Consider the following 25,846-nt stretch of genomic DNA (forward strand, 5'->3'; position numbering starts at 1 on the left):
CTGTTTGTAGTCGTTCGCTTGACTGAGGTCAGTTGACAGGGTTCACCACTGGGAGGTCGACAACGTGAGCCCCAACTCCTTTGCTGTTTGTCCAACATACAGCAGAGATGTCGCCTCCTCTACATATGCTACCACACAGCTACATGTGTTTTATTTGGGATCTCATGATCCTTTCGCTAGGGGCTTGTAAAATTATTTATTAACCTCTGCGGTAAATGTCGCCATGAAATATTTTGTTTTGTTGGGGGAGTCCAGAACAAGGGGCCACAGTTTGAGAATAAGGGGTAGGCCATTTAGAACGGAGATGAGGAAGAACTTTTTCAGTCAGAGAGTGGTGAAGGTGTGGAATTCTCTGCCTCAGAGGGCAGTGGAGGCCAGTTCGTTGGATGCTTTCAAGAGAGAGCTGGATAGAGCTCTTAAGGATAGCGGAGTGAGGGGGTATGGGGAGAAGGCAGGAACGGGGTACTGATTGAGAGTGATCAGCCATGATCGCATTGAATGGCAGTGCTGGCTCGAAGGGCTGAATGGCCTACTCCTGCACCTATTGTCTATTGTCTATTGTCTATTGTTTGTTAATAATCCACTTCTGCACAGCATTTCACACGACAACTTTGATTATTTTCTTTCTAAAATTATGCTCCCAGAAATCTTTGATCTCAATAGTCATCTTGCATTTTCACTCATGTACATACACTTGATACTGTCTTTCAAGTGGCTTGTGTGTATTCTTCAGTCAAGACTGTAAAGCACCAAGTGCAGGCTGTGTCTCTTCCATGTTTGCTGTAGCTGCTAATGAGCTGCAATGCAAAATATTTTGGGCTTCAAAGTATCCATTTCCAAACTTTGTGCCCAACAATCCTGTTTTCTTCTTATTCCAGCACCTCGTTGGCAACCCCATGTTCAAAAACATAAATGTATTCACTTTTATATTCTCCTCAATGCCAGTTATTTTCCCTTTTTTTATTTAGTGTTTTATATTGACTATGTCATTGACATTTAACAATGCTGCTTTGTTCAGGCCTGGTTAAGGTCATTAATGATTCTTCTTTTTGTTAGGAACAAAGGCAATTACTTTCCTTTTTGTACTGCATTTCCGAGTCACTGTTAAGGGAAGAGCACCATCTTAATCTCCAGTTTAAAATTACATACAAAGATTGTGGCTCCAATATCTATTCTGATGGCACTGATTAAAAAGTGTGTTAACAATTATTTTAGAATCCTCACATGGTCAATCTCATGGAAGATATGTCAATAGAATTAATTTTAAATACTACGTGCAATGAAGCCTCTATGCATTCATTGGAGAAATTTCTAATTAAAATTTCTAAATCTCATAAATACCTTATTATTGTTTTGGAAAACATTGCATCAGGAAGACAACCAAATGCTCACATAAGGCACTAAAGAAACTTTAAAAACTGGGTATTTTTAATGAATTATGTATTTGATGTTGTAATGAGGCTACTATGAGTTGCTTAATTGCAACAAAAATTAATCCCCTGTCACCTTCTATGTCTCATTACTACTAGAACTGGTAATAATGCCAGTCAACTACCAGAAATTAACCTAAAACAGCCCCCAAACATGAGGTAAGGAAAATCCCACTGTGTAAGAACGTTTTGAGTCATAAATGTGAATTCACCTGTTAGTCAAGCATGCTGGTTCTTCCTTAATTTCCCTGTTCGACATTGTAGCCCTCCCTGATACTTGTTTTGTAGCCAGTACTGGGAGGCTAATATTTGCCATGGCTCATTTAGCATAAAAACACGAATCTCTTCTTTATATCACTACCAAAATTATGCAAAAACACTAGAAATATTAAGATATTATTAGGAATTGCAACAGAAATATGATGATAAATGTTTCAAATTTGATGAACTGCAAGCACCATGGGTTGTTGCAGTCTTTCCCTCAAACAATCCTAAACCGTTTTTAATAGTTCAATAACCAACTTCAACTTCCATATAATTAGGTCCAATTTGGTTTCTGGACAAAACTCATTCTGCTGATCAAGCAATGTATTTAGTTCCTTCATTAGTACAGATTGATAGGGACTGTCCATACTTTATTGCAAGATTCCTAAGTTGTCCCTAAACGCCCTTTTGGGAAAACTGAAGAATTTGCTTGTGTCAGTTTGATTCCATTTATGATTGACCCAGCTGTGCCCAGTTTATTCCTTCACAGTCTCAGCATTGCTTAAATCATGTCATCTGTTTTCACAAAGTTTGTTTTGATTGTAAAGTATTTTAAGTTTATTAGCAGCTTGAAATTCATAGTCAGTCAGACCATGACGAAAACAAGTAAAGTAAATGATGTCCTTGGATTTAACTTGATTATTAAAGGAAATTACTTTTGAGCCTTGGTCATATGCATAGGAAGAGGCCCTTTGGACCATTAAGATCACGCCAATCATCAAGTGATATTTATACTAATCCCAGTTATCAGCACAGTGTGTTCAGCTCATAGCTTTGCAGAGGTCCTGTCAGGACATAGCTTTCTGGGATGGGAATTTTTGACCAATGTTAATTCCTCAGGACTTAAATGTACATCTTGCTGAAGGTAGCCATCTGCAATAATTTGGCCATTCACTCATCAAGATAGCATATGCACTTATGCCTCCAGTATCCTGATGGAAATGGTTAAATATGTAAAGCTGTGTGGATCATAGCAGCAACACACCTGGATAGACTTCCTTTCGTGTTGAAGCCTATCACGGTCAGATCCACCAGTTCTTCTCTGACCACCATCTTCTTTGGGCTTCCTGTCATAGGCAGATTTGTTCCCTCTTCCCTGTTTTGTTTGTGCGTCATGTAAAACTCTTTGCTAAATCCATCAGAAAGGGCGAGGGTAAAAGAGGGGTAACTTTGCCAAGCAGGGGAACCTCAGATCAAAGCCTCCCTACAGATGGACGATAAGGTCATAATGAATAGTAGAATTAGGCCATTTGGCTCATCAAGTCTACTCCGCCATTCAATCATGGCTGATCTATCTCTCCTTCTTAACCCCATTCTCCTGCCTTCTCCCCATAACCACTGACACTTGCAGTAAACAGGAATCTATCTATCACTGCCCTAAATATATCCACTGACGGCCTCCACAGCTTTCTGTGGCAAGGAATTCCACAGATTCACCACCCCTCTGACTAAAGAAATTTCTCCTCATCTTCCTAAAATAACGTCCTTTAATTCTGAGGCTATGATCTCTCGTCCTAGACTCTCCAACATCCACTCTATCCAAGCCTGGATCCAAGATAATGTTGTCATCTTCTCCTTCAATCCATGGTTGGTCCACTGAGTGATCAGCGACAGGTTTGAGTTGGCCTTGAGAGCCAGAGTAAACCAGAGTGAGGCCATGCTCTTCAGCAACTGGCCCGACTGATCCTCCATTCCCTTCACCATCAGTTCTGACTACCCGAAAGTGCTAACTAATTTGGTTTAGAGGGGACGAGGTGTGTAACAAAAAATAGCTGGGGCGGATATCCGTAGTTCAACGATGATTGGAATGGTGGGAGCAGTGTACCCTTTCGATAACCATTAGAAACTTGGTCATCAGGTGTGCGGAGCTCTTTGGACAGCTATATTTGGTGCAGACGTGGCCTGCCCCCCACTCCACAACCCTGGTAAACAACCGGGCCGTCTTCCAGTTCATTTGGGGATCAAAGATGGAGCAGGTTCGGGCAGGTCACGATGCGTAAATCCACAGACAAAGGGGGCAAAGGCATGCCCAATGTCGCTCTCACGCTGATGGCCATTTTGTGGGTGACTGCGTCAGGCTGTGCATAGAGCCAAGTTAGATGGGAATCAAGTGTCACTATGTGTTGAATTTCCACCTTTCCCTGGTTAGCAAAGGATGGGTCTGTTAACGTTGCCACATAATGTGCCAGGCAGTTGGACCTTGCCGCACAGTGCTTCATGAAAAAGCTCTTCCAGACCAACACCTTTGATTGTAAGCCCATCAGGCAGTAGTCAGCACAAAAGGTCCTGCAGGCACTGTGAGACAAGGAATCAATGGAGTGGTTGGATCGATGGTTGGACAATCAAGATTACCTGGGAGAATGTATCATTGCCAGAGCTCACCAACAAGCACCAAGACCACACTTGGCAGCCAATGAGTGTGATCCACCCAGTCAGATCCTTCTTCTGCCATTAGAATCTCACTCTTAACATTTGTGGCCCCTGGAACGACTGCAGTAGAGAGATGTTTGCTCACCTCAAGAGTGTTTTATTGTCATATATCCCGAAACAGAACAATGAAATTCTTTCTTATAGCAGCACAACATATATGTAAACATGGTACTATGTAACCAGAGAGAGAGGGAGACACACACACACATATACACACACACACACACACATATATATATACACATACACACACACACACACACACACACACACACACACACACACACACACACACACACACTAATGACTTTGACACTTAGGTTCTCTGGAAGTCAAAAAGCGTTGAATCAAAAAATCTGCATGCTTTTATAATTGTTTTGAAGAATGTTCTGGTCAAGCCTTGTATTGCATGGTCTTGAAACTATGATGTCAGGCTGTGTTCAAATGCACCTATTCTGATGACTTGGGAGGGTGAGATCTAAACTGATCTTTTGCTGACTCTTGCTTCCCTATACTGAAGTGTTGTGGAGTGGTTCCTTCTACTGACTGTCAGTTTTGATTTGGTTGTGCAAATAAGACCAACGAGTAAGTAATGATGAACTGTTTCCAATAGCAGGAGGATTGGTAACTGGAAAAGATTTGAACAACTAACAGTGAGAGAAATATTTTTCATAAACTTTGGAAGAAAGCAGTCAAATAATAACTTTTAAATACAAACTGGAAAAACAACCTGTTTGGCATTGCAGGGAGGATAAGTGATCAGGGCAAATAGAATATATACTTCACATTTGGCAAAGCTGCATGAGAGGAGTGTTTCTATGCTCAGTGAATTTACGTCAGTAATGCAGCATCTCACACTTTTTGTTCATTCACGGAGTATGAACATCACTGCAAGGTTGGCACACTTGAAGTCCACCAAGGGCATTTCAGAGGACAGCTAAGAGTCAACCATGTGGTGAGTGGGTAAGAGTGGCAGATTTCCTTCCAGCAGGATTTTCATGAAGCTGAGAGTTTTTTTAATGATTTTTTAGATTTGTGGTTAAAGTTATCTCTACTGGATTCCATCTTTCTTTTGTTTTTTTAAAAACTTGGGATGTAGCTATTGCTGTATGACATTTATTGCCCATCCTAAATTGCCATGGAATGATGATCTTGAGGGCAGGTTAAGAATCAATCATGTCACTGTGGTCTGTGGTCACATATGGATGAGGCAAAAGGAAGGGCAAATTTTCCCTTTAGGACATCAGTGAAGCAATCGTGTCTTGGTAATAATCTTGTAGTTTTAATCATACCATATCTGATGCAGGCTTTTATTCTAGTGTTACTTAATTACTAAACGGGATTCACATCTTCAAACAATAATCTGTGCCTTTAAGTAGGAGAGTGGTAAACTTACCTTGATTTTATCTTGTCCTGTGATATTAGATTCTCTTATTCTAGCTATTGATTCTTACAAGGCTGTCTGATCAAAACAAAACATTTCCATGCATACTCTAAAATTGCTCTTTACTTTCAGATGCCAGAACTTAATTTATCTTTCCCACTTTGGCTGAATCTTTAAGCAGTGGAGTATTGTAGGACAGCTGAGAAAATGATTCTCCATTTGTTTTGTTCACATACCTGCTGTTGTGAGTGTAAGATGTATTGTTTAAATGGCATCTTGGTGTGCTGGTATCTTGAAAAGTTTTCAGTTTATCACATGATATGCATGAGGAGCTTCAGGTCACGCATATCACTTGGGTTTTTTTCTGTGTGTGGGTAATGCCTCGCGTGACAATAGCATATGCTTCCCTTTGGAGCCTTATGTTTCATATGTTATCAAAGATTCGTTATTTCCAATATTGATGAAAGGACAGTGACCTCAATTTCAACTATTTTTTGGAAGTACAGGTAATTTAATTTGGCAGTTTCAAATCATGCATACCTTTTAGATTGTTGCAATACATTTCTGTGAACAAATGTCAAGGAACAACTTCACCTAACTTGTTCCTGCTTATCATTGTTGACTTGCTCTTCAACTTATTAGACAGCATTCCCTTTCCAGTGTCTGGCAAATCATTTTGAACCAGCGACTGGGTAAGATTGAAAACGTGGAATGGATCTATATTTTACTGTGAAGTCTTGTCATTTTAAAAATGGTTGCCAGCTTACACATTATTGCGACTGATCATAATCAGATTTTATACAGTTAAAAAGATCAATGTGGAATAATTACCTGCTGTAAAGTTCACTGTTGAGAATGAACTTCATTTCTGTTGCTGTGAGTCTCAACACTTAGATAACGATGGAAATTAGATGTTGCCCTAAAGATAATTTGATAAATCAAGGTTTCACCAGTATCACCTGCCTTTGGATAGGGCTAACTTCTTTGACATAAGGTTTCTTAGTCAAATGAACTTTTTGCTGTATAAACAAAGAAATATCAACGGTTAATGCGTGAACACTACTGAGTTTGACCCTATTGAATATATATAAACTGGGAATGAGGAGCTTTTATATTGTATCCATTTTTAATTCTGAATCAAAATTATTTTTGGAAAAAAAAATTAAAAAATTGGTCTGTGAGTTATCACTATGTTTACTGTGATGTTGCTGCAAGCAAGATTTTCATTGTACCTGTACCTCACTGTACTAGCACACATGATAATAAAGCCAACATGACTTATTCAAATGTTATTGCCACCTTTAAGAAAAAAACACTGTCAAATGAGTTTTAAAATAGACAAATGACTCGCAAATTTTAGAATAAAAAATTAATTTTTTGGGGACAAAAACACAAGCAATCAAATTCTGTGAATGTTCATGAAATGAAACATTATAAATAACATAAGCCAACCCTGCCTCTGGTAGGTTTGTTGGCTGGGTTGAATAGATCAATTTGATAGAGAAAAATGACTGTGTGGAATTTCTCTGGGTGCTCCAGTTTCATCTCACACTACATACACGCAGAGGTTTGTAGATGAATTGGCTTCGATAATAAAGCCAACATGACTTATTCAAATGTTATTCCCACCTTTAAGAAAAAAACACTGTCAAATGAGTTTTAAAATAGACAAATGACTCGCAAATTTTAGAATAAAAAATTAATTTTGTTGGGACAAAAACACAAGCAATCAAATTCTGTGAATGTTCATGAAATGAAACATTATAAATAACATAAGCCAACCCTGCCTCTGGTAGGTTTGTTGGCTGGGTTGAATAGATCAATTTGATAGAGAAAAATGACTGTGTGGAATTTCTCTGGGTGCTCCAGTTTCATCTCACACTACATACACGCAGAGGTTTGTAGATGAATTGGCTTCGATAAAAATTGTAAATTGTCCCTGGTGTATCGGATAGTGGACATGGATCGCGCGTGGACTCGATAGGCCAAAGGGCCTGTTTCCACGATGTATCTCTAAACTAAACTAAACTAAGCCTCAACTTGCCACCACCATTAAGAGGCTATCAATGATAGTGCTATCACGTAAGCTGTTTATTCTTTCCTTTAATTTTCCATTGTGTATTTTTTCCATTTCGCTGCACTATTTTATTAGAGTTTAGACTGCATCTGCCACTGTTATGTATGTTAGAAACAAGGAACTGCAGAATCTGGTTAATACACAAAAGGACACAAGAGTTGGAGTAACTCAGTAGGTCAAGCAACGTCCATGACAAACATGGATAGATGACATTTTGGGGCGAGACCCTTTTTCAGTCTGAAGAAGGGTCTCAATCTGAAACATCAACTATTCGTATTCTCCAGAGATGCTGCCTGACCTGCTGAGTTAGTCCAGCACTTTGTATCCTTTTCTGCCACTAGACTAGCCCGAGCATGTTCACATTCCTTCTGAACTTATCTGCATTTTGTTTTCATCATTTAGCATGGCACTCAATTTGATATAAGTTGAGAAATTTGAATGATCATCTCGCATAGGATTATCGTTATGGGATAACGATATCCCATAACTGTCCAATATGTTTGTAATTCACTTGTCCCGGACATTCAGCCGGTTATACAAGGTTATTGTTTCCGGTAAAAGTAACATCTCTGTACCGCCCACTCCCCTGCATCAGTCTGTCTCGATCTGAAATGTCACCCATTCCTTCTCTCCAGAGATGCTTCCTGTCCCGCTGCGTAACTCCAGCATTTTGTGTCTACCTTTGCTGTAAAGATCTTCTTGCACTCCATCCCAAGACCTGAATTTTCTTAGTTCATTTAAAAATTCCATTGACAGCTGCAAAGCTTAGTTCTTTATACCTTTACCCCTCCCCCCCAAAAAAGTAGTGAATTCCAAATCATAACACATGAATGGTTCATCATTAACTTCCTGTTTTTTCACTTTTTTAAATCTACACTATGAAATCTTTGCTCAATTTCCATAATCTCATAAATAATCATAACATATTTGACATGCTTCCACAGCTGGTTTGACTGGTTAGGAGCAATTGAGTTTGATCGGAGCAATTGAGCCAAGAATATTGTTGAAAGACCTGGACTAAATTTACAATGTGCCAGAAATGTCAGCTGAAGGTTTGATACAAAAATTAGTGCAAGATATTATTCTTTGAAAAGAACAACAGGGGGATGCACTTAACTGTTGAACCATTTTGAACAACCCCTAAGATTTGCAATTTTTTAAAGAATGAAATGCAGTAAAGTCATCTTTGCTTAACAATGAAATGGTTGCTGAATCCTCTGAAAGGCAAATAATTCCACACCAGGCGAAAATCAAGTGTTGGTTAAAAAATAACTCTGCATGTGTGACAGTGAGTAATCGTTTACCTTTTAGCAGCAGGTAATCTACATTTGTGTAGTATTTTAGGAAGCTATTTCTGTAATACTTCAAAAATTCATTTTGGAATTGCAAGTTCCAGTAGTGGATTGCATTTTCTCTTGTTGAACTAAATAATCTAGGGGAAGATGAGTCTCCACTATTCAAAGTTGACTTTTGCAATTTGCATGACTTGATTTTAGAACTAATCTTTTATCGTTATATGTTTCACAAATCATTGTTCACTGCGATAAAGATTGAACATCATGGGCGGCCTAATTAGATTAAAACTAATGCCAAAGAGTACATATGCAAAAGAATGGTTAATCATTAACTTCCTGTTTGCTTGTGCAGATAGATAGAATTATTTTCTCAATGATAGGTTTGCATTAAAAACCAATTGAATAGTTAAATACATCAATAAAAAATAGATATAGAGTAAAAAAAATCTATACGTCAGTTTTTAAAAATTGTTTGAAATGTGAGTACTTTTATGTTTTTTAAGTTGGTAATTGAATATTACCACTGATAATTTCCATTAATAAGGTAGCAAACAACTGCATTGTTTGTTTTCACTAAAAGAGAATTTGATACCAACACATTATTCTTAATTTTGTACACTGTTGTATTTGTTCCTACGCAGACTTTTCTAATGAAAGCCTGCCTGTAGGTACATTGGCACATTGCATTTATGCCCCTTGGTGGTTCTCGAGCTTCTCAATCTTCAGTCCTTCAGTCTCTCTGACAAGATTTTAAATACACACAAAAATATAAAATACCAATTACTAACAGAGCTTGTTGGAGCTTTAACGTCTGCCTCGCATATTCCTCATAAATGAAATGATAAAAGTTTGATTCTTTGGGATTTGAGCATTACTGCCAGTATTTGTTGTCTAGCTTAAATTGAACTGAGGAGGCAATGTAAATGTAACCACAGTGGTGGGTCTAGAATCTTATGCAGAACACATTGTGTACAAGTGGCCAATCTCCTTTTCCCAAAGAGCATTAATGTCAAGTCAAGTCAAGTCAATTTTATTTGTGTAGCACATTTAAAAACAACCCCCGTTGACCAAAGTGCTGTACATCAGTTCAGGTACTAAGAACGAACATACAAGGGCACACAAACATAACAGCACATACATAAACAGTTCACAGCGTCCCCTCAGAGGGCCTCAAACGCTAGGGAGTAGAAATAGGTTTTGAACCTGGACTTAAAAGAGTCGATGGAGGGGGCAGTTCTGATGGGGAGAGGGATGCTGTTCCACAGTCTAGGAGCTGCAACCGCAAAAGCGCGGTCACCCCTGAGCTTAAGCCTAGACCGCGGGGTAGTCAGTAGCCCCAAGTCGGCCGACCTGAGGGACCTGGAGATAGAGTGATGGGTTAGAAGACTTTTGATATGGGGGGGGGGGGGGGACAAGCCCGTTTAAGACTTTGTATGTGAATAGGAGGAGCTTGAAGTTGATTTTGTACTGTACTGGGAGCCAGTGGAGAGAGGCCAGAATCGGGGTCTAATGTATATAGTATAATGAACCATATAGATTTTATCATTGCTTAGGTTAGCATTTCTTAATTCCAGATTTATTTAATTACTTTTATTTAAATTCCCCTTCTGTCTCGAGTCAATTTACTGGATCATTGGTTGGCTATAAACCAAGAACTTACCTTTAAAACTATTATTCTCTCATGAATGCTGGGAATTAGAAATAAGACAACATATGCTATAAATACCAGGCTGCTGATAAAATGGAGGATGGCACAAAGTAAACAACAAAGGATAAGTTTAAAGAATCATAGATTGTTGCAGTGCAACTATTATTTTTGCTGGCTCTCAATCATAGCAATATCCTATTTCCACCCCTTGGACCTTCCTCTGTATCCTTGTAGATTTTATTTTAGCCATTAACTTTTATGTAGTTGTGTGTTTTGTTGCTTTTTTTAGTATGGCTAATTCGAGTTTCACTGCACCGGAATTGATACAAGTGACAATAAACTGACCTTTGAACCTTTGAAGCTGTCCAATTCCATCTTGAAGGGCACAAGGGAACCTGTATCTGCCACATCTGCAGGCAGTTCATTTCCGATTCCAACCATAAGAAATATATTTTTTGTGTGCTCTTAATTTTTTTGTTCTTTATTTTATACCCACAGAATCATAGTTGCATGATTTCCTGTGAATTTGAAAATTGTGGTTTGCATCAACAAGCCTAGATCACTAATTGAAATCAAAAAAATCAATGGCCCTAATTCCAATCCTTGGGAAATGCTACAAGGTAATGATAAAAAGCAAGAAGGGAAGGTAGAGAGGAGATGCAAGAATCTGCAGATGCTAGATTCTTCGGTGAAAGACGAAAGTAGTGGTGTAACTGAACGGGTCAGGCAGCATGTGTGGAAGGAATGGATAGGCAACGTTTCAGGTCTAGACCATTCGTCAGAAGGGAAGCTAGTTGAACTAGTACAGAAATACAAGATATGTAATTGTCAATAGCAGAAACATTATCAGTATCTGCTGTCCAAAAATGGGAGAGATAATAATAATTTGAAATTGCTGAGACCTGTTGATTCTGAAATGGGTAAAATCTCTCATCTTATTCCCTTTCTCATTTACAGACAACATTCAGATTTTAACTCCTTGTGACAGGATAAGGACTAATTGTATTTAAAGCCTCAACAACCCCTGGCAGCTCGTTCCATATGCTCACCACCCTCTGAAAATGTTGTCCCTCCGGTTCCTATTATATCTTTTCCTTCTCAAGAGTCAAAGAGTGCTTTATTGTCATATGTTCCAGATAGAACAATTAAATTCTTACTTGCAGCAGTACAACAGAATATGTAAACAATATAATAAATGAGCAAAAAAGTTCAGTGTGTGTATATATACACATACTCTATACACACACACACCCACCTAAATATATTATATTATACACATAACAAACAAACAATCAAACAACACCTTAAACCTAAGTCATCTAGTTCTTGATTTCCTAACCCTGGGAAAAGGACTGTGCATTCACAATATAAATCCCATTCATGATCTGAGACATCTCTATAAGATCACCCATCAGTCTCCTGCACTTTTGAGGAATAAAGTTCTAACCTGCCCAACCTCTCCCTATAGTTCAGGTCTTCGAGTCCTGGCAATATCCTCGTACACCTTCTCTGCAATCTTTCCAGCTTAATGTCATCTTTCCAATAGCAGATTGACCAAAACTGAATAAGATACTCAAGGTGCTGCCTTACCAGTGTCGTATATAAATATAGCATGATGTCCATTGATATTTGGTTTAATGTGAAGTCATTGTTTTAATAAGCAATTAATCTCTTAATTGAATTCATTTTCAAATAGGCAGAAGATCCAGCCTTGGAAAGGCCATATACTTTTAAAGACTTCCTGCTCAGGCCAAGGAGGTAAGTTTCATTGATTAGTTGTAATTATTCTGAGTTATTCTGAGTATTCTTGTGTGTATTCATGAGTGAATATAAAAAGTAACAAGACCTCTCTTCTCCTTGCCTTTCCATCTAATCTTTTCCTGTCGCCTTGCTTAATGAGTGTTGTGGTACAATTTGAAGTCTTCCTTTTTTTTTAACATCTATGTTAACATCTTGTATTAAAATGCTGCCCCAGCTTCATCTGCTTTGGATACATGATGTTGAATATCTTGGCTTGGCTCTGCCTGCTCCTGATTATTAACCTGAGATTGTATTGAAATACAGTTTGATCAGTCTGAGCAAAATGATAATTGCATAAAAGTCATTTTGTGGCATCGCTTACCTGCTCATGCCAGATCCTCGACTACTTTACTGTCCGTGACCAGTTCTCGCCTGCTCTTGGAACTGCTGATTGTTTCCAGTATCATTTTATTCAACCATGTAGCAGTGTCCTCCAGCTTCATTATTTTTCTACATAGTGTGAAGCTAATTACCTAACAATTGGCAATCATTTTCCTTCCCTTCTTAATGGACAACATCCATACAAAATAAATCAATGGGAATAGCTGATTATTTGAAGCCTAGTCAACAGGAACCCATTACACAGGACCATTTCTTTATTAAATGTGGGAAAATAATAAGCATGCCAGCTCATGAAATAGTTATTGCTTGATAGCCAGGAATTGCAGCTCAGGAGCTTGTTTTAAAGTTTGGCTTTAATTTTCACTGCATTCCCAGGGCTAGCAGATGAAGTTGCATATTGATTTGCTGCTTGTCAAGCTCCTATGTTGTAGTTGTTTTCATTTCAACATATTGATACATTACAGTTATTGTTTACTTGGGGAAGGGTGACTAGCAACACCATGGCAGGGGGAGGGAGTATGTGTGCAAAGATATTTTCACATTGTTTTTAGCTTGCGTGTCACGTAGTGCAGAGATGCTGATCCTTGGTCTTCATATACTTTTAATTAGTGCACCGTCAATAGAGTGAATAGTTCTCGCAAACTCTGTCTTCATTTTTGCAGTGAGTGTGAACCTATTGGTCCATCTGCTTTATGAACTATAGCTGTCAAGCTGAGTTACCAAATTCCAGTATTTCTATTACATGACCAATTTTAAACTTGGGATTCTTACCGCTTTCTTTGTGCTATTTAATGGTTTGAATATTCCTGCATCTTTCAATATCGTTTGCAAGCAGATGTTTGGAACGCTTCAATACATATGTCCAAGGCTATGTTTTCAATGCCGGTATTTGAGCCATTTGTGTTATACTTTTATAATTTAATGCCAATCACCATGCCTGAGAATTGGAATAAAGCTAGTGTCATTGAGTAATCTTTTTGATAATTTGGTCACAATGCATTTTATTTTGTCATCTATGTTCTCATGTTTAGTTTAACTTGGTTTAGAGATACAGCGCGGAAACAGGCCCTTCGGCCCACAGAATCCGCACCGACCAACGATCCCCACACATTAACACAATCCTACACACACCAGGGACAATTTACACTTATACCTAGCCAATTAACCTACAAACCTGTACGTCTTTGGATTGTGGGAGGAGACCGAAGATCTCGTGGAAAACCCACGCATTCACGGGGAGATTGTAAAAACTCCGTATAGACGGCACCCATAGTCGGGATCGAACTCGGGTTGCCGGCGCTGCAAGGCAGGAACTCTACCGTTGTGCCACCGTGCCGCCCTGTATTCTTTGCTTGTGGCTGTTACTGGTAGTACCCAACGGTTATGATACCAATTGTTTTTGTAAAGTGACAGAACCTCACAGTGCATAGAAGTCACATTGTGGCTGATAATAGAAGATATTGAAACATCAGGCCACAATTAGATGTATTAGGGAGCAGCATATATACCTGGGAGATTCTTGGGGTATTGGAAAAGGAGGGTAAATAAGGAAGTCTATTTTCCCTGGGGAATTAGTGGCAGTACACCAGTTTAAATTTCTCTGAACAGGCTGCAATCGTTGTCTTTTTTTAAAAACAAATGCTTGAAAATGCATCTATCTGAGGGACGTGATGAGGATGGTGTGTGTGTTTGAATTGTTCCAGCTTTGAGCCAGTTGATAAACTTGATTGAATGGTAGCATCTTGACGCAAATGCGTTTTGGGAATTTTGTGTGCCTGTGTTGTTCTTCAAACAATGACTGGGAATAAATAACTCAGTACAAAGCAAGATTTAAACCGCTAAGTTTGTTTATAGATTAGATAAATTCAATTCAGTAAGGATAGTAATACCAATGTGCCTTGCCCCATTACCTGATTGATTGAATGAATGAATGCAATTCAATGTTAGTCTCTCCAAAGGGCTGGAAGTTAAGTAAAACTGGAGTGACCAAAGAAATTGGAAAGTATTTTCCGCTTGGATTTACTGAAAAATCCTGATGTGAAGTATTTCAGGAGGTGTGTGTTACGTGAATCATTTCAGAATGTAAAACAACAGTTTATAACTTATTCTCATTCACACTTTGGATATTATCATATTGTCCCACAACAACAATGCAAAAGTTGAAAGTTAACGTACCGTAAATGCTTAGCAGATTTTTTTCAATCTAAGATGAATGAATAATTCAAGCTATATTAAATTTAATGGTAATTTTAAAATAAAAGAACTTGTGATATAGATTTTTTTTCCCATTGGTACCAGATAGTTCACACAAACATACACCTTGCTAACAGATTACATGTTGATAAGTTTCATCATTGAATTCTCTGAAGAGTCGGGCAGCAATTACTCAAACCTGCTGACTTTCCTCAGCGTTTATATCAGAGAACCTGTTCCTGGACCTTACATCAGTTGAGATCTGGTACAGAACCCACAACCCCATTCTCTTCAATGTAGGTATTATAGCTGTGAAAAAGAGAGGTCAGAATAAAGTAAGTTGCAATTTTATTTATTTTCTTCTGCTCACAATAGTATTTATAATCACTGAAAATGTTTGCAGGGGATTTTTCCATATTTCTGAGGCATTTGACATAATTAACCTTTTAATTATTTATTTATTCTTACATTTTGAATGCTTTGACATTCAGGCAAAGCCGGGGTTTTAGTTCTACTGGCTTCTCAGCATGTATGCAGACAGAGCATTTTCTGGCCTACTCACATAACCCAATGCAAAACCCATATCACCTGCATGTGGAAACAAACATTTGTGGTGGTAAGTGGCTAGTGTGGGTAGCAAGCTTCATTTGACAAAACCCAGTCATATGTTTCTATAGACGGTTTCAAAATCTCTTCAATCGGTGGAAAAAAAACACATTTTTATTTTTAAATGGTAATATTTTCACTGTCTATTGCAGTCATAAATCCCGGGTGAAAGGATTTCTGCGTTTGAAGATGGCCTACCTTCCAAGGAATGGTGGGCAAGAAGAAGAAACTCCTGAACAAAGGGAAGAATCCGAGGTATAAATCTGAGAATTATGCATCTTCCTCAACCCTTTAATTGGAATTAGATTGCTGCACCTTTGCGTGATGATGATCCGATCCACAGCACTCAGCATGCACGACAGAACAGTTTTGGCTGATGTCATTTTATCTTCCCACAGACAACTGTTGATGTCTGAATTATAACAAGTGGTTTAAATATTGGTGGTGGTTAGGAAAATCAAAGAGAAACAAGGAGACACAAGAGCCTGCACATGCTGGAATCTCAAAGTGCCCTGCAGCATCTGTGAGTGGAAAGGAATAGTCGATGTTTCTGTTCAAATCCCTGCATCAACATTGAGAGAGAGTGAAGATAGCTAGTAGAAAGAGAAGAGACAGAAGCAAGAGGTGATTGTTAACCCAATGTTTGCCCAGATTGTTAGCCCAGAGAGAAGTGAAGAAGAGAAGTGAAGGGCGGCACGGTAGCGCAGCGGTAGAGTTGCTGCTTTACAGCGAATGCAGCGCCGGAGACTCAGGTTCGATCCTGACTACGGGTGCTGCACTGTAAGGAGTTTGTACGTTCTCCCCGTGACCTGCGTGGGTTTTCTCCGAGATCTTCGGTTTCCTCCCACACTCCAAAGACGTACAGGTATGTAGGTTAATTGACTGGGTAAATGTAAAAATTGTCCCCAGTGTGTGTAGGATAGTGTTAGTGTGCGGGGATCGCTGGGCGGTGCGGACTTGGTGGGCCGAAAAGGCCTGTTTCCGCGCTGTATCTGAAATATGAAAAAATATATATATAAATATGAATATGATGACATATGGATCCAGGTAGAGGATGAGTAGGGGTGGAGTTTCTGCTTTCCGCAGGGACCTCTGTGGCTCGCTGACTCTCTGGTCTGCTCATCCTTCACCATCATTCAGGGACCTAACCAGCCCTTTCAGGTGAGGCAAAGATTCATGCGCATCTCCTCCAACCTCATCCACCTCAACATCAGTGTGTCTAAGTGCAGACTTGGCAAGTGGTTTGCTGAGTACTTATGTTCTGTCCACAATGGCCGTACCGAGTTCCCAGTTGCATACCATTTCAAACCATCTTCCCATTTCCACACTGACCCATCCACCCTTGGCCTTCTCCACTGCCAGTGTGAGGCTCAATGAAACCTAGAGGAACAACATTCCTTCTTCGCAATCTGCACTCCAATGGCATGAACAGTGAATTTTCCATTTTAGTCATCCCTCCCCTCTGATGTGTTACCCCCTCCCCTCTCACTCTTCTTCAGATCCTACCCCTGGTCCTCCCATTTTGTTGTCTCCTTTCCCATATCTCTCTCTTGACTTCTATCACCCACTTTTGTCCCCTTCTTCCTTCTGCTTCCATCCACCTACACACGCAAGTTTATTTTACTTTTCTCCAAACAGCTGCAATTCTTCCCTTCTTACCAGATCCAGCTCTCGTAAGCTTTGTGTTCCTGCTTGTGTTCCCATTAAGTTAGCTAGAATTCGAGAATAAAACAAGAATGTGTGAAGTACTCACTAGGTCAGGCAGCAACCGCAGAAAGAGCAGAGTTCATGTGCTCTTAATAATATTTCAGATGGATAAATAGTGATTACAAGTGAATCAGATGTTGCATGAGCTGACTCAAACTTCCTTCGAAACCATTCAAACTCTGATTCATTTTTAATCTCCGGTGTATGTTCTTAATCAAAGCTGTGCAACATTCATTATCAAAAATGGTTTGCTATTCCCATAGAACCAGGTCACCTTCCTTTTCTCCAGATACACCAACATTATCTGACTGTTTGAAATCCCAGGGTGTGGATATCATATTTAAATATGGCTGGTTAACATTTGCTGTGTCCAAACAAGATTGAGAGTTGAACAGAGGCTTATGTCCACTTAAGATGAGCAGGTTGGCAAACGCCAAGGCAATTGCCAGGTAATGATTTAACTTTGCTAATATTTCTGTAGCCTGAAGTATTTATTGTAGAGGGACGAAACCAGGTAAGCCCCAGGTAATCTCGACTGCTTGCAAAAAGAAAGGGAGAAAATGTTCGCTCCAGAAAAAGGAAAAAATGGTGTAAATTTGTGCATGGCCATTTTCAAGTGATATTAGGAGCACTTTTACATTCATGTGAGTAGAAATGTTGAATTCAGCAAACAATTTCCACTACAACTGAAAAAGACAAGGAGCCAGAGTTTGCTGGTGAGCTGACTGCTTTTAATTGGACTCTGGGCAAAAATATATCTTGCAGTCATTTCACTGGGAATGCTTAGAAAGGTGGGATGGATTGTCTGCTCGGCACCACTGTGCATCCTCAGGACATAAAGGGCATCATGTGGATCCATAAAATGAGAAGGACATTTATGGTCAGTTTAATCACACCCAGTGACTCAGCTGGAATTGTGAAATTGGGTTGATAGCAATGTGGGGAGAATAAAATGGGATGAGTGTAAATTAATGCTTGATGTTTGTTGGAGACTTGTTGCACCAAAGGACCTGTTTCTATGCTGTTCAATTAAATGACTATGAAATGCTTTTGAGAAAATCTGCAACTTTATAAACTGTAAGTATTGTAAAACACTCGTGCAATACCACTTTAAAAAAATCTAAATTCGCGAGCTGTAAGAAATGAGCAATGACTTTATCAGAAAACTTTTAAAATTAATAACTCATCCCTGGTTCTCTACAAGCGCGTTCCTTCTCTTCCATTAAAATCAGTAGAGAGCTTTACTTGTAAGCAACACTAATTAAAGTATACAATTATACCAAGCTAATTAACCTACGAATTCTGCAGATTCTAGCTTAAACCGAAGATAGACTCAAAAAGCTGGAGTAACTCAGCATCCCTGGAGAAAAGGAATAGGTGATGTTTCAAGTCGAGACCCTTTCTTCAAATGTTACCTATTCCTTTTTTCCAGAGTTGCTGTCTTGCCCGCTGAGTTACTCCAGCTTTTTGTGACTAATTAAAGTAGCTCTTTCAGAATGATATTTATATTTCCTTTGTGGAACAACAATAAAAGCAATGAAGGTAGTCACAAAATGCTGGAGTAACTCAGCGGGACAGGCAGCATCTCTGGAGAGAAGGAATGGGCAACATTTCGGGTCAAGACCCTTCTTCAGACCCGGCCCAACCCCAAACCTTGCCCATTCCTTCTCTCCAGAGATGCTGCCTGTCCCGCTGATTACTCCAGCATTTTGTGTCTACCTTCGATTTAAAACAGCATCTGCAGTTCTTTCCTACACAATAAAAACAATAATGCAGGATAACCCTTTTATTTACTTTCAGCGAATACGATGCTGTGCATTTAGGACCAAAACATGCAAGCTAGTGATCACTTCACTGCAGTCTGCCTGGCTTATCTCATTGCTCTCTCTCTGTGGATCCATGCACCATGCCCCCATTAATCCCTCTTTGACCATAAAACTGCAGAGCTGGTGGTTAACTGTCATTCCAGAGATTTAGTTTAAATAAAATTCTATTGGCAGCAATCAGCCTGACTTTTTGTTTCCAATTGTCTGCTACATAGCTTCAAGATTAGAGTAAGATTGTGTGCTACTTGCTGGACAGTTCTGGTGCCTGCTCCAGTTCTGTGCCTGCCCAGAATATGCTGGCATTGTATATTTGCATAAGACGTTTTGCTGTCAGGCACCATTTCTGATCCGAAGCAAAGTTTTCTTCAAGTTTATATTCCAACTGGTAACCTGGGGCTTAAGTTCTTAATTTCTCGCTGAATGCATTCTGAGTGTCAGTGCACAGCATCACTGGCTGCAAATTCCTGCTTTCCACGTTCACAATTTGATGCAGAGAAATGCTGAAGTTGCTCTCAAACTGACAAAATCCAGGCCAGTTTTTTTGACTCCAGAATGTTTGGCTAATTTAAAATGCTGGCCGATGGATTGTTGTGTAAGAGTGTCATGGAATTGAGTTACATACACATCTGCCTTATGGAGTTTTGGAATTAATCCTGTTGCCTTTGTTCATGAAGAAGCAGGGGTGCGGGCAAAGCAGGTGATGATTTCAGGAGTGAGGATGGAGTGTGGCGTATCCAAGATGTTGTTCTTGCAATTTAAAAGGGAATTAAGAACAATTAATTTTGCAGCACACTAATAGGCCTTTGACCTAGCAACTCCGAGCTGTGTCACACCTTCCACCTCACATCATCTCACCCACAAAACACTTCTTTCCATTCCGTTTTTCGTCACATAAGTAGTCACCTAGCTTTATTTTAAATGTCTTACTAGCATGTCCTACTACACTTAACTGTGCCAACTTTTTCCTTCTTGCCTTTCTTCTTCTTGCCTTCAGCGTGCCTGGGACATGGCTGACCCCACTGATTCAGGAGCCCAACGTGAGGAACAGTTGCCTCCACTGCCGCCTGGCTGGGAAGAGAAAACGGACAACCTCGGTCGGACTTACTATGTGAATCATAACAATAGGACAACACAGTGGCAGCGACCAAGTCTAGTGTAAGTTGTTGTCCTGGTCTATAGTTTATCGTGCACAGTTTACCATCCAAATAATTGTCTCAGAATATTTTGTCACCATGGTTCCTTCTGCTATTTAAATAATAGTACTTTGGATTCAACAGGTCGAAATGACTAACTAATGACTGCCAGTTGTGTTTTACTGGGTATTTGAGTTGTGAAATACCGATAGCCCCATTTGTTCATACTAAGTAAAATATATAAAATACAAAATGCATTTACTTAATATGTTCACAGCCCTACAGCCAGGGGAGTTAGCATGTTGCATAATTATTTTATTTTTCCTATTTTTTTTAACTTAATTACTTCAATGTGCAAACAAGGAAATGCAGATGCTGGTTTACAAAAAAAAAGTGCTGGAGTAATACAGCGGGTCAGGCATCATCTCTGGACAACATAGAAAGATGACGTTACAGATCGGGACCCTTGTTCAGACTCACCATTTTAACATTCGGTCTGAAGAAGGGTCCCGACCCGAAACGACACTTATCCATGTTCTCCAGAGATGCGGCCTGACCTGCTGAATTACTCCAGGACTCTGAGTCTCTTTCTTCTTTCAATTACCTCAATGATATTTGAACCTCATGAACCCATTATAATCCTGTTACAGTAGGTGTGCACCCCAGAAAGCACTAACATGGCATGTGAGCTGCCAAAGAAAGACGAGGCTATTTTTAAACAGTCAAATTGAAGAATTCTCATTAAAATTCAGAATCTAAAACAGTTCACTGAGGAAATACAAGCAATATATAAGTCAAATTTTTTTTTTAAACAATATGATGCTAAAAGAGATAAAGGGTGGATAGAAAAAATATGAAGTTTAAAAAAAAGTCTCCAATAATTTTATGCCATGTGACGGGAGGGTGGCTAATATTGTGCCTCTATTTAACAAGGATTACAAGGAAGACTCTGGAAACTTTTGACCAATAACCCTACCACAAATGAACTGCCAGATGATTGCAGGGTTAATGTTGTGCCTCTACGTAAGAATGGCTGCAAGGAAAAGAATGGGAAATATAGACCAGAGCCTAATGTCTGTGGTAGGCAAGTTACAGGAGAGGATTATGAGGGATAAGATGTATATGTATTTGGATAGACAGGATGATTGGGGATTGTCAACATGGTTTTGCACAGGGGAGATCACGTCTTATGAATCTGAGTTATTTTGAACAAGTAACCAAAAAGATTGATGAGGGCAATGCAATAGATGTTGGCCACATTGACGTCTGCAAGGCATTTGATGAGGTTCTGCATGGTAGGCTAATCTGGAAGATTAGATTGCATGGGATTCAGGGAGAGCTAGCCAACTGGATACAGAATTGGTTTCGTAGAAGGTGGTGGTGAAAGGTGTAGGAAGGAACTCCACCAATGCTGGTTTAAACCGAAGATAGACACAAAAAGCTGGAGTAACTCAGCGGGACAGGCAGCATCTCTGGAGAGAAGGAAATCGGTGACATTTAGGGCGAGACCCTTCACCAGACTGGTTAGGGATAAGGGAAACGAGAGATATAGACAATAGACAATAGACAATAGACAATAGGTGCAGGAGTAGGCCATTCAGCCCTTCGAGCCAGCACCGCCATTCAATGCGATCATGGCTGATCACTATCAATCAGTACCCCGTTCCTGCCTTCTCCCCATACCCCCTCACTCCGCTATCCTTAAGAGCTCTATCCAGCTCTCTCTTGAAAGCATCCAACGAACTGGCCTCCACTGCCTTCTGAGGCAGAGAATTCCACACCTTCACCACCCTCTGACTGAAAAAGTTCTTCCTCATCTCCGTTCTAAATGGCCTACCCCTTATTCTCAAACTGTGGCCCCTTGTTCTGGACTCCCCCAACATTGGGAACATGTTATCTGCCTCTAATGTGTCCAATCCCCTAATTATCTTATATGTTTCAATAAGATCCCCCCTCATCCTTCTAAATTCCAGTGTATACAAGCCCAATCGCTCCAGCCTTTCAACATACGACAGTCCCGCCATTCCGGGAATTAATCTAGTGAACCTACGCTGCACGCCCTCCATAGCAAGAATATCCTTCCTCAAATTTGGAGACCAAAACTGCACACAGTACTCCAGGTGCGGTCTCACCAGGGCCCGGTACAACTGTAGAAGGACCTCTTTGCTCCTATACTCAACTCCTCTTGTTACGAAGGCCAACATTCCATTGGCTTTCTTCACTGCCTGCTGAACCTGCATGCTTCCTTTCATTGACTGATGCACTAGGACACCCAGATCTCGTTGAACTCCCCCTCCTCCTAACTTGACACCATTCAGATAATAATCTGCCTTTCTATTCTTACTTCCAAAGTGAATAACCTCACACTTATCTACATTAAACTGCATCTGCCATGTATCCGCCCACTCACACAACCTGTCCAGGTCACCCTGCAGCCTTATTGCATCTTCCTCACAATTCACACTACCCCCCAACTTAGTATCATCTGCAAATTTGCTAATGGCACTTTTAATCCCTTCGTCTAAGTCATTAATGTATATCGTAAATAGCTGGGGTCCCAGCACCGAACCTTGCGGTACCCCACTGGTCACTGCCTGCCATTCCGAAAGGGACCCATTTATCCCCACTCTTTGCTTTCTGTCTGTTAACCAATTTTCTATCCATGTCAGTACCCTACCCCCAATACCATGTGCCCTAATTTTGCCCACTAATCTCCTATGTGGGACCTTGTCGAAGGCTTTCTGAAAGTCGAGGTACACCACATCCACTGACTCTCCCTTGTCAATTTTCCTAGTTACATCCTCAAAAAATTCCAGTAGATTTGTCAAGCATGATTTCCCCATAAAGAACAATGAATGAAAGATATGCAAAAAAGTTACGATGATAAAGGAAACAGGCCATTGTTAGCTGTTTGTTGGGTGAAAATGAGAAGCTCGTGTGACTTGGGTGGGGGGGGAGGGATAGCGAGAGCAGGAATGTCGGGGTTACTTGACGTTAGACAAATCAATATTCATACCACTGGGCTGTATGTAAGCTGCCCAAGCGAAATATAAGATGCTGTTCCTCCTATTTGATTTTAGCCTCACTCTGACAATGGAAGAGACCAAGGACAGAAAGGTCAGTGTGGGAATGGGAAGGAAAATTAAAGTGTTTGGTAACTGGGAGGTCAGGTAGGTTCAGGTGGACTGAGCGAAGGTATTCAGCGAAATGATCACCCAGTTTACGTTTGGTCTCTCCAATGTAAAAGCGTCCACATCTTGAACAACGGATACAATAAATGAGGTTGGAGGAGGTGCAAGTGAACCCCTGCCTAACCTGAAAGGACTGTCGGGGTCCCTGGACAGAGTGGAGTGAGGAGATATACGGACAGGTATTGCATCTTCTGCGGTTGCAGGGGAAGGTACCTGAGGAGGGGATGGTTTGAGTGGGAAGGGATGAGTTAACCAGGGAGTTGCGGAGGGAACGGTCTTTGCGGAAGGCGGAAAGGGATGGAGATGAGAAGATGTGACTAGTATTGGGATCCATTGGAGAAGGTGAAAATTTCAGAGGATTATGTGCTGTGTGCGACGGCTGATGGGGTGAAAGGTAAGGACTAGGAGGACCCCCTTTTGCGACTGGGGAGGGGGAGCAGGGGCAGAGCTGCGGGGTACTGAGGAAACACGAGTGAGGGCCTCATCTATGATGGGAGGGGGAACCCCCGTTCCCCAAAGAATGAAATTTCAGCTGTCCTGGTACGTCATCTTGGGCGTAGATGCGGAGTAGACGAAGGAATTGGGAGTAGGGGATAGAGTCTTTGCAGGAAGCAGCATGGGAGGTAGTATAGTTGAGATAGTTGTGGGAGTCAGTGGGTTTGTAATAGACGTCAATAGAAAATAGGTGCAGGAGTAGGCCATTCGGCCCTTCGAGCCAGCACCGCCATTCAATGTGATCATGGCTGATCATTCTCAATCAGTACCCCGTTCCTGCCTTCTCCCCATACCCCCTGACTCCGCTATCCTTAAGAGCTCTATCTAGCTCTCTCTTTAATGCATTCAGAGAATTGGCCTCCACTGCCTTCTGAGGCAGAGAATAGTCTATTTCTTGTGATCGAGACTGTGAGTCCAAGAAAGGGGAGGGAGGTGTCAGAGATGGTTCAGAAAAAATTGAGTGCAGGATGGAAATTGATGGTGAAGTTGATGAAGTCCATGAGTTCTGCATGGGTGTAGGAGGTGGCACTGATGCAGTCGTCAATGTAACGGAGATAGTGCTCAGGAGTAGGGCCTGGAACAGGGATTGTTCAACGTGGTGGTGAAAGGTTGTTTATCAGACAAAGGGCCTGTGACTAGTAGTGTGCCTCAGGGATTAGTGCTGGGCCAATTACTGTTTGTGGTTTACACCAACGATTTGGAACTACACTTAATGGCAAGACCCTTAACAGCATTATTGTACCCGAGGGATCTTGTGGTTTAGGCCCAAGGTCCATGAAAGTGACAACAGAAGTAGATAGAGTGGTCTAGAGGTGCAGGGTATGCTTGCCTTCATTGATCGGGATAATTGATTAAAAGAGTCATAAAGTATTGTTGCAGCTCTGTAATTGAATTGAATAAATTTTATTAGCCAAGTATGTGTACATACAAGGAATTTGTCTTGGTGCTTATCTCGCAAGTAACAACGCGATATACAGTAAACAATTAAGAATAAAACATTATCATTTAAACATGTGAAGAATCAAATAAAATGCTAGAGCAAAAGGAGGCTACAGACTTTTGGTTATTGAGCAGAGCTACTGCTCGTGGGAAAAAAAGCTGTTTTTTTGTCTGGCTGTGGCTGCTTTGACAGTCCGGAGTCACCTCCCAGAGGGAAGTGCTTCAAAGAGTTTGTGGCCAGGGTGAAAGGGGTCAGAGATGATCTTGCCCGCTCACTTTCTGGCCCTTGTGGCGTGCAGTTCGTCACTGGGGGGGAAGGTTGCAGCCAACAACCTTCTCGGCTGATCGAACGATGTGCTGCAGCCTCCGGATGTCGTGCTTGGTGGCTGAGCCAAACCAGACCATGATGGAGAAGGTGAGGACAGACTCTATGATGGCTGTATGAAACTGGACCATCATTACCTGTGGCAGATTGTGTTTACTCAGCTGCCGCAGGAAGTACATCCTCTGTTGGGCCTTTTTGACTGTGGGGTCGATGGTGGCCTCCCAATTAAGGTCCATGGAGATGATAGTTCCAAGGAACTTAAATGATTCCACAGATGTGACTGTGGTGTTGTTGATGGTGAGTGGGGGAAGGGAGGGGGAGCTCTCCTAAAGTCTACAATCAATTCCACCGTCTTAAGAGCATTGAGCTCCAGGTTGTTGTGATGGCACCAGGATGCCAGCTGTGTCACTTCCTGTCTGTAGACAGTTTCCTCCCCATCCTGGATCAGTCCAATCAGGGTTGTGTCGTCCGCAAACTTGAGAAGCTTGACAGAGGAGACTGTGGAGGTGCAGTCGTTGGTGTAGAGAGAGTAAAGGAGAGGGGAGAGTACGCAGGCTTTGGTTAAGTAAGACTTTGATTAAGCTGCATTTGGTGTGCAGTTCTGGTTGCCCCATTTCGGGAAGGACGTGGTAGCTTTGGATAATGTGCAGAAGAGGTTTACCAGGATGAGGGGGTATCAGCAACAAGGGTTGACAAATTTGGATTGTTTTGTCTCAAAAACCATAGGTTGAGGGGAGACCTGATAGAAGGTATGTAAAATT

At 40.7% G+C, this 25,846-nt stretch overlaps 1 protein-coding gene across 5 annotated transcripts in view; it reads left to right on the forward strand.

The window, feature by feature from the left end:
- The window catches only part of nedd4l (NEDD4 like E3 ubiquitin protein ligase), a 353,057-nt gene that overhangs the window by 241,255 nt on the left and 85,956 nt on the right, over nucleotides 1–25,846 (forward strand). For all 5 annotated transcript variants that reach the window (XM_078425166.1, XM_078425251.1, XM_078425340.1 and 2 more), the window contains 3 exons: nucleotides 12,225–12,286; nucleotides 15,622–15,724; nucleotides 19,997–20,157. In XM_078425166.1, the coding sequence (XP_078281292.1) occupies nucleotides 12,225–12,286; nucleotides 15,622–15,724; nucleotides 19,997–20,157 (326 nt within the window). The remainder of the gene's footprint in view (nucleotides 1–12,224; nucleotides 12,287–15,621; nucleotides 15,725–19,996; nucleotides 20,158–25,846) is intronic.

The sequence above is a fragment of the Rhinoraja longicauda genome, chromosome 1, assembly GCF_053455715.1.
Source record: "Rhinoraja longicauda isolate Sanriku21f chromosome 1, sRhiLon1.1, whole genome shotgun sequence".
Classification (NCBI taxonomy): Eukaryota; Metazoa; Chordata; class Chondrichthyes; order Rajiformes; family Arhynchobatidae; genus Rhinoraja; species Rhinoraja longicauda.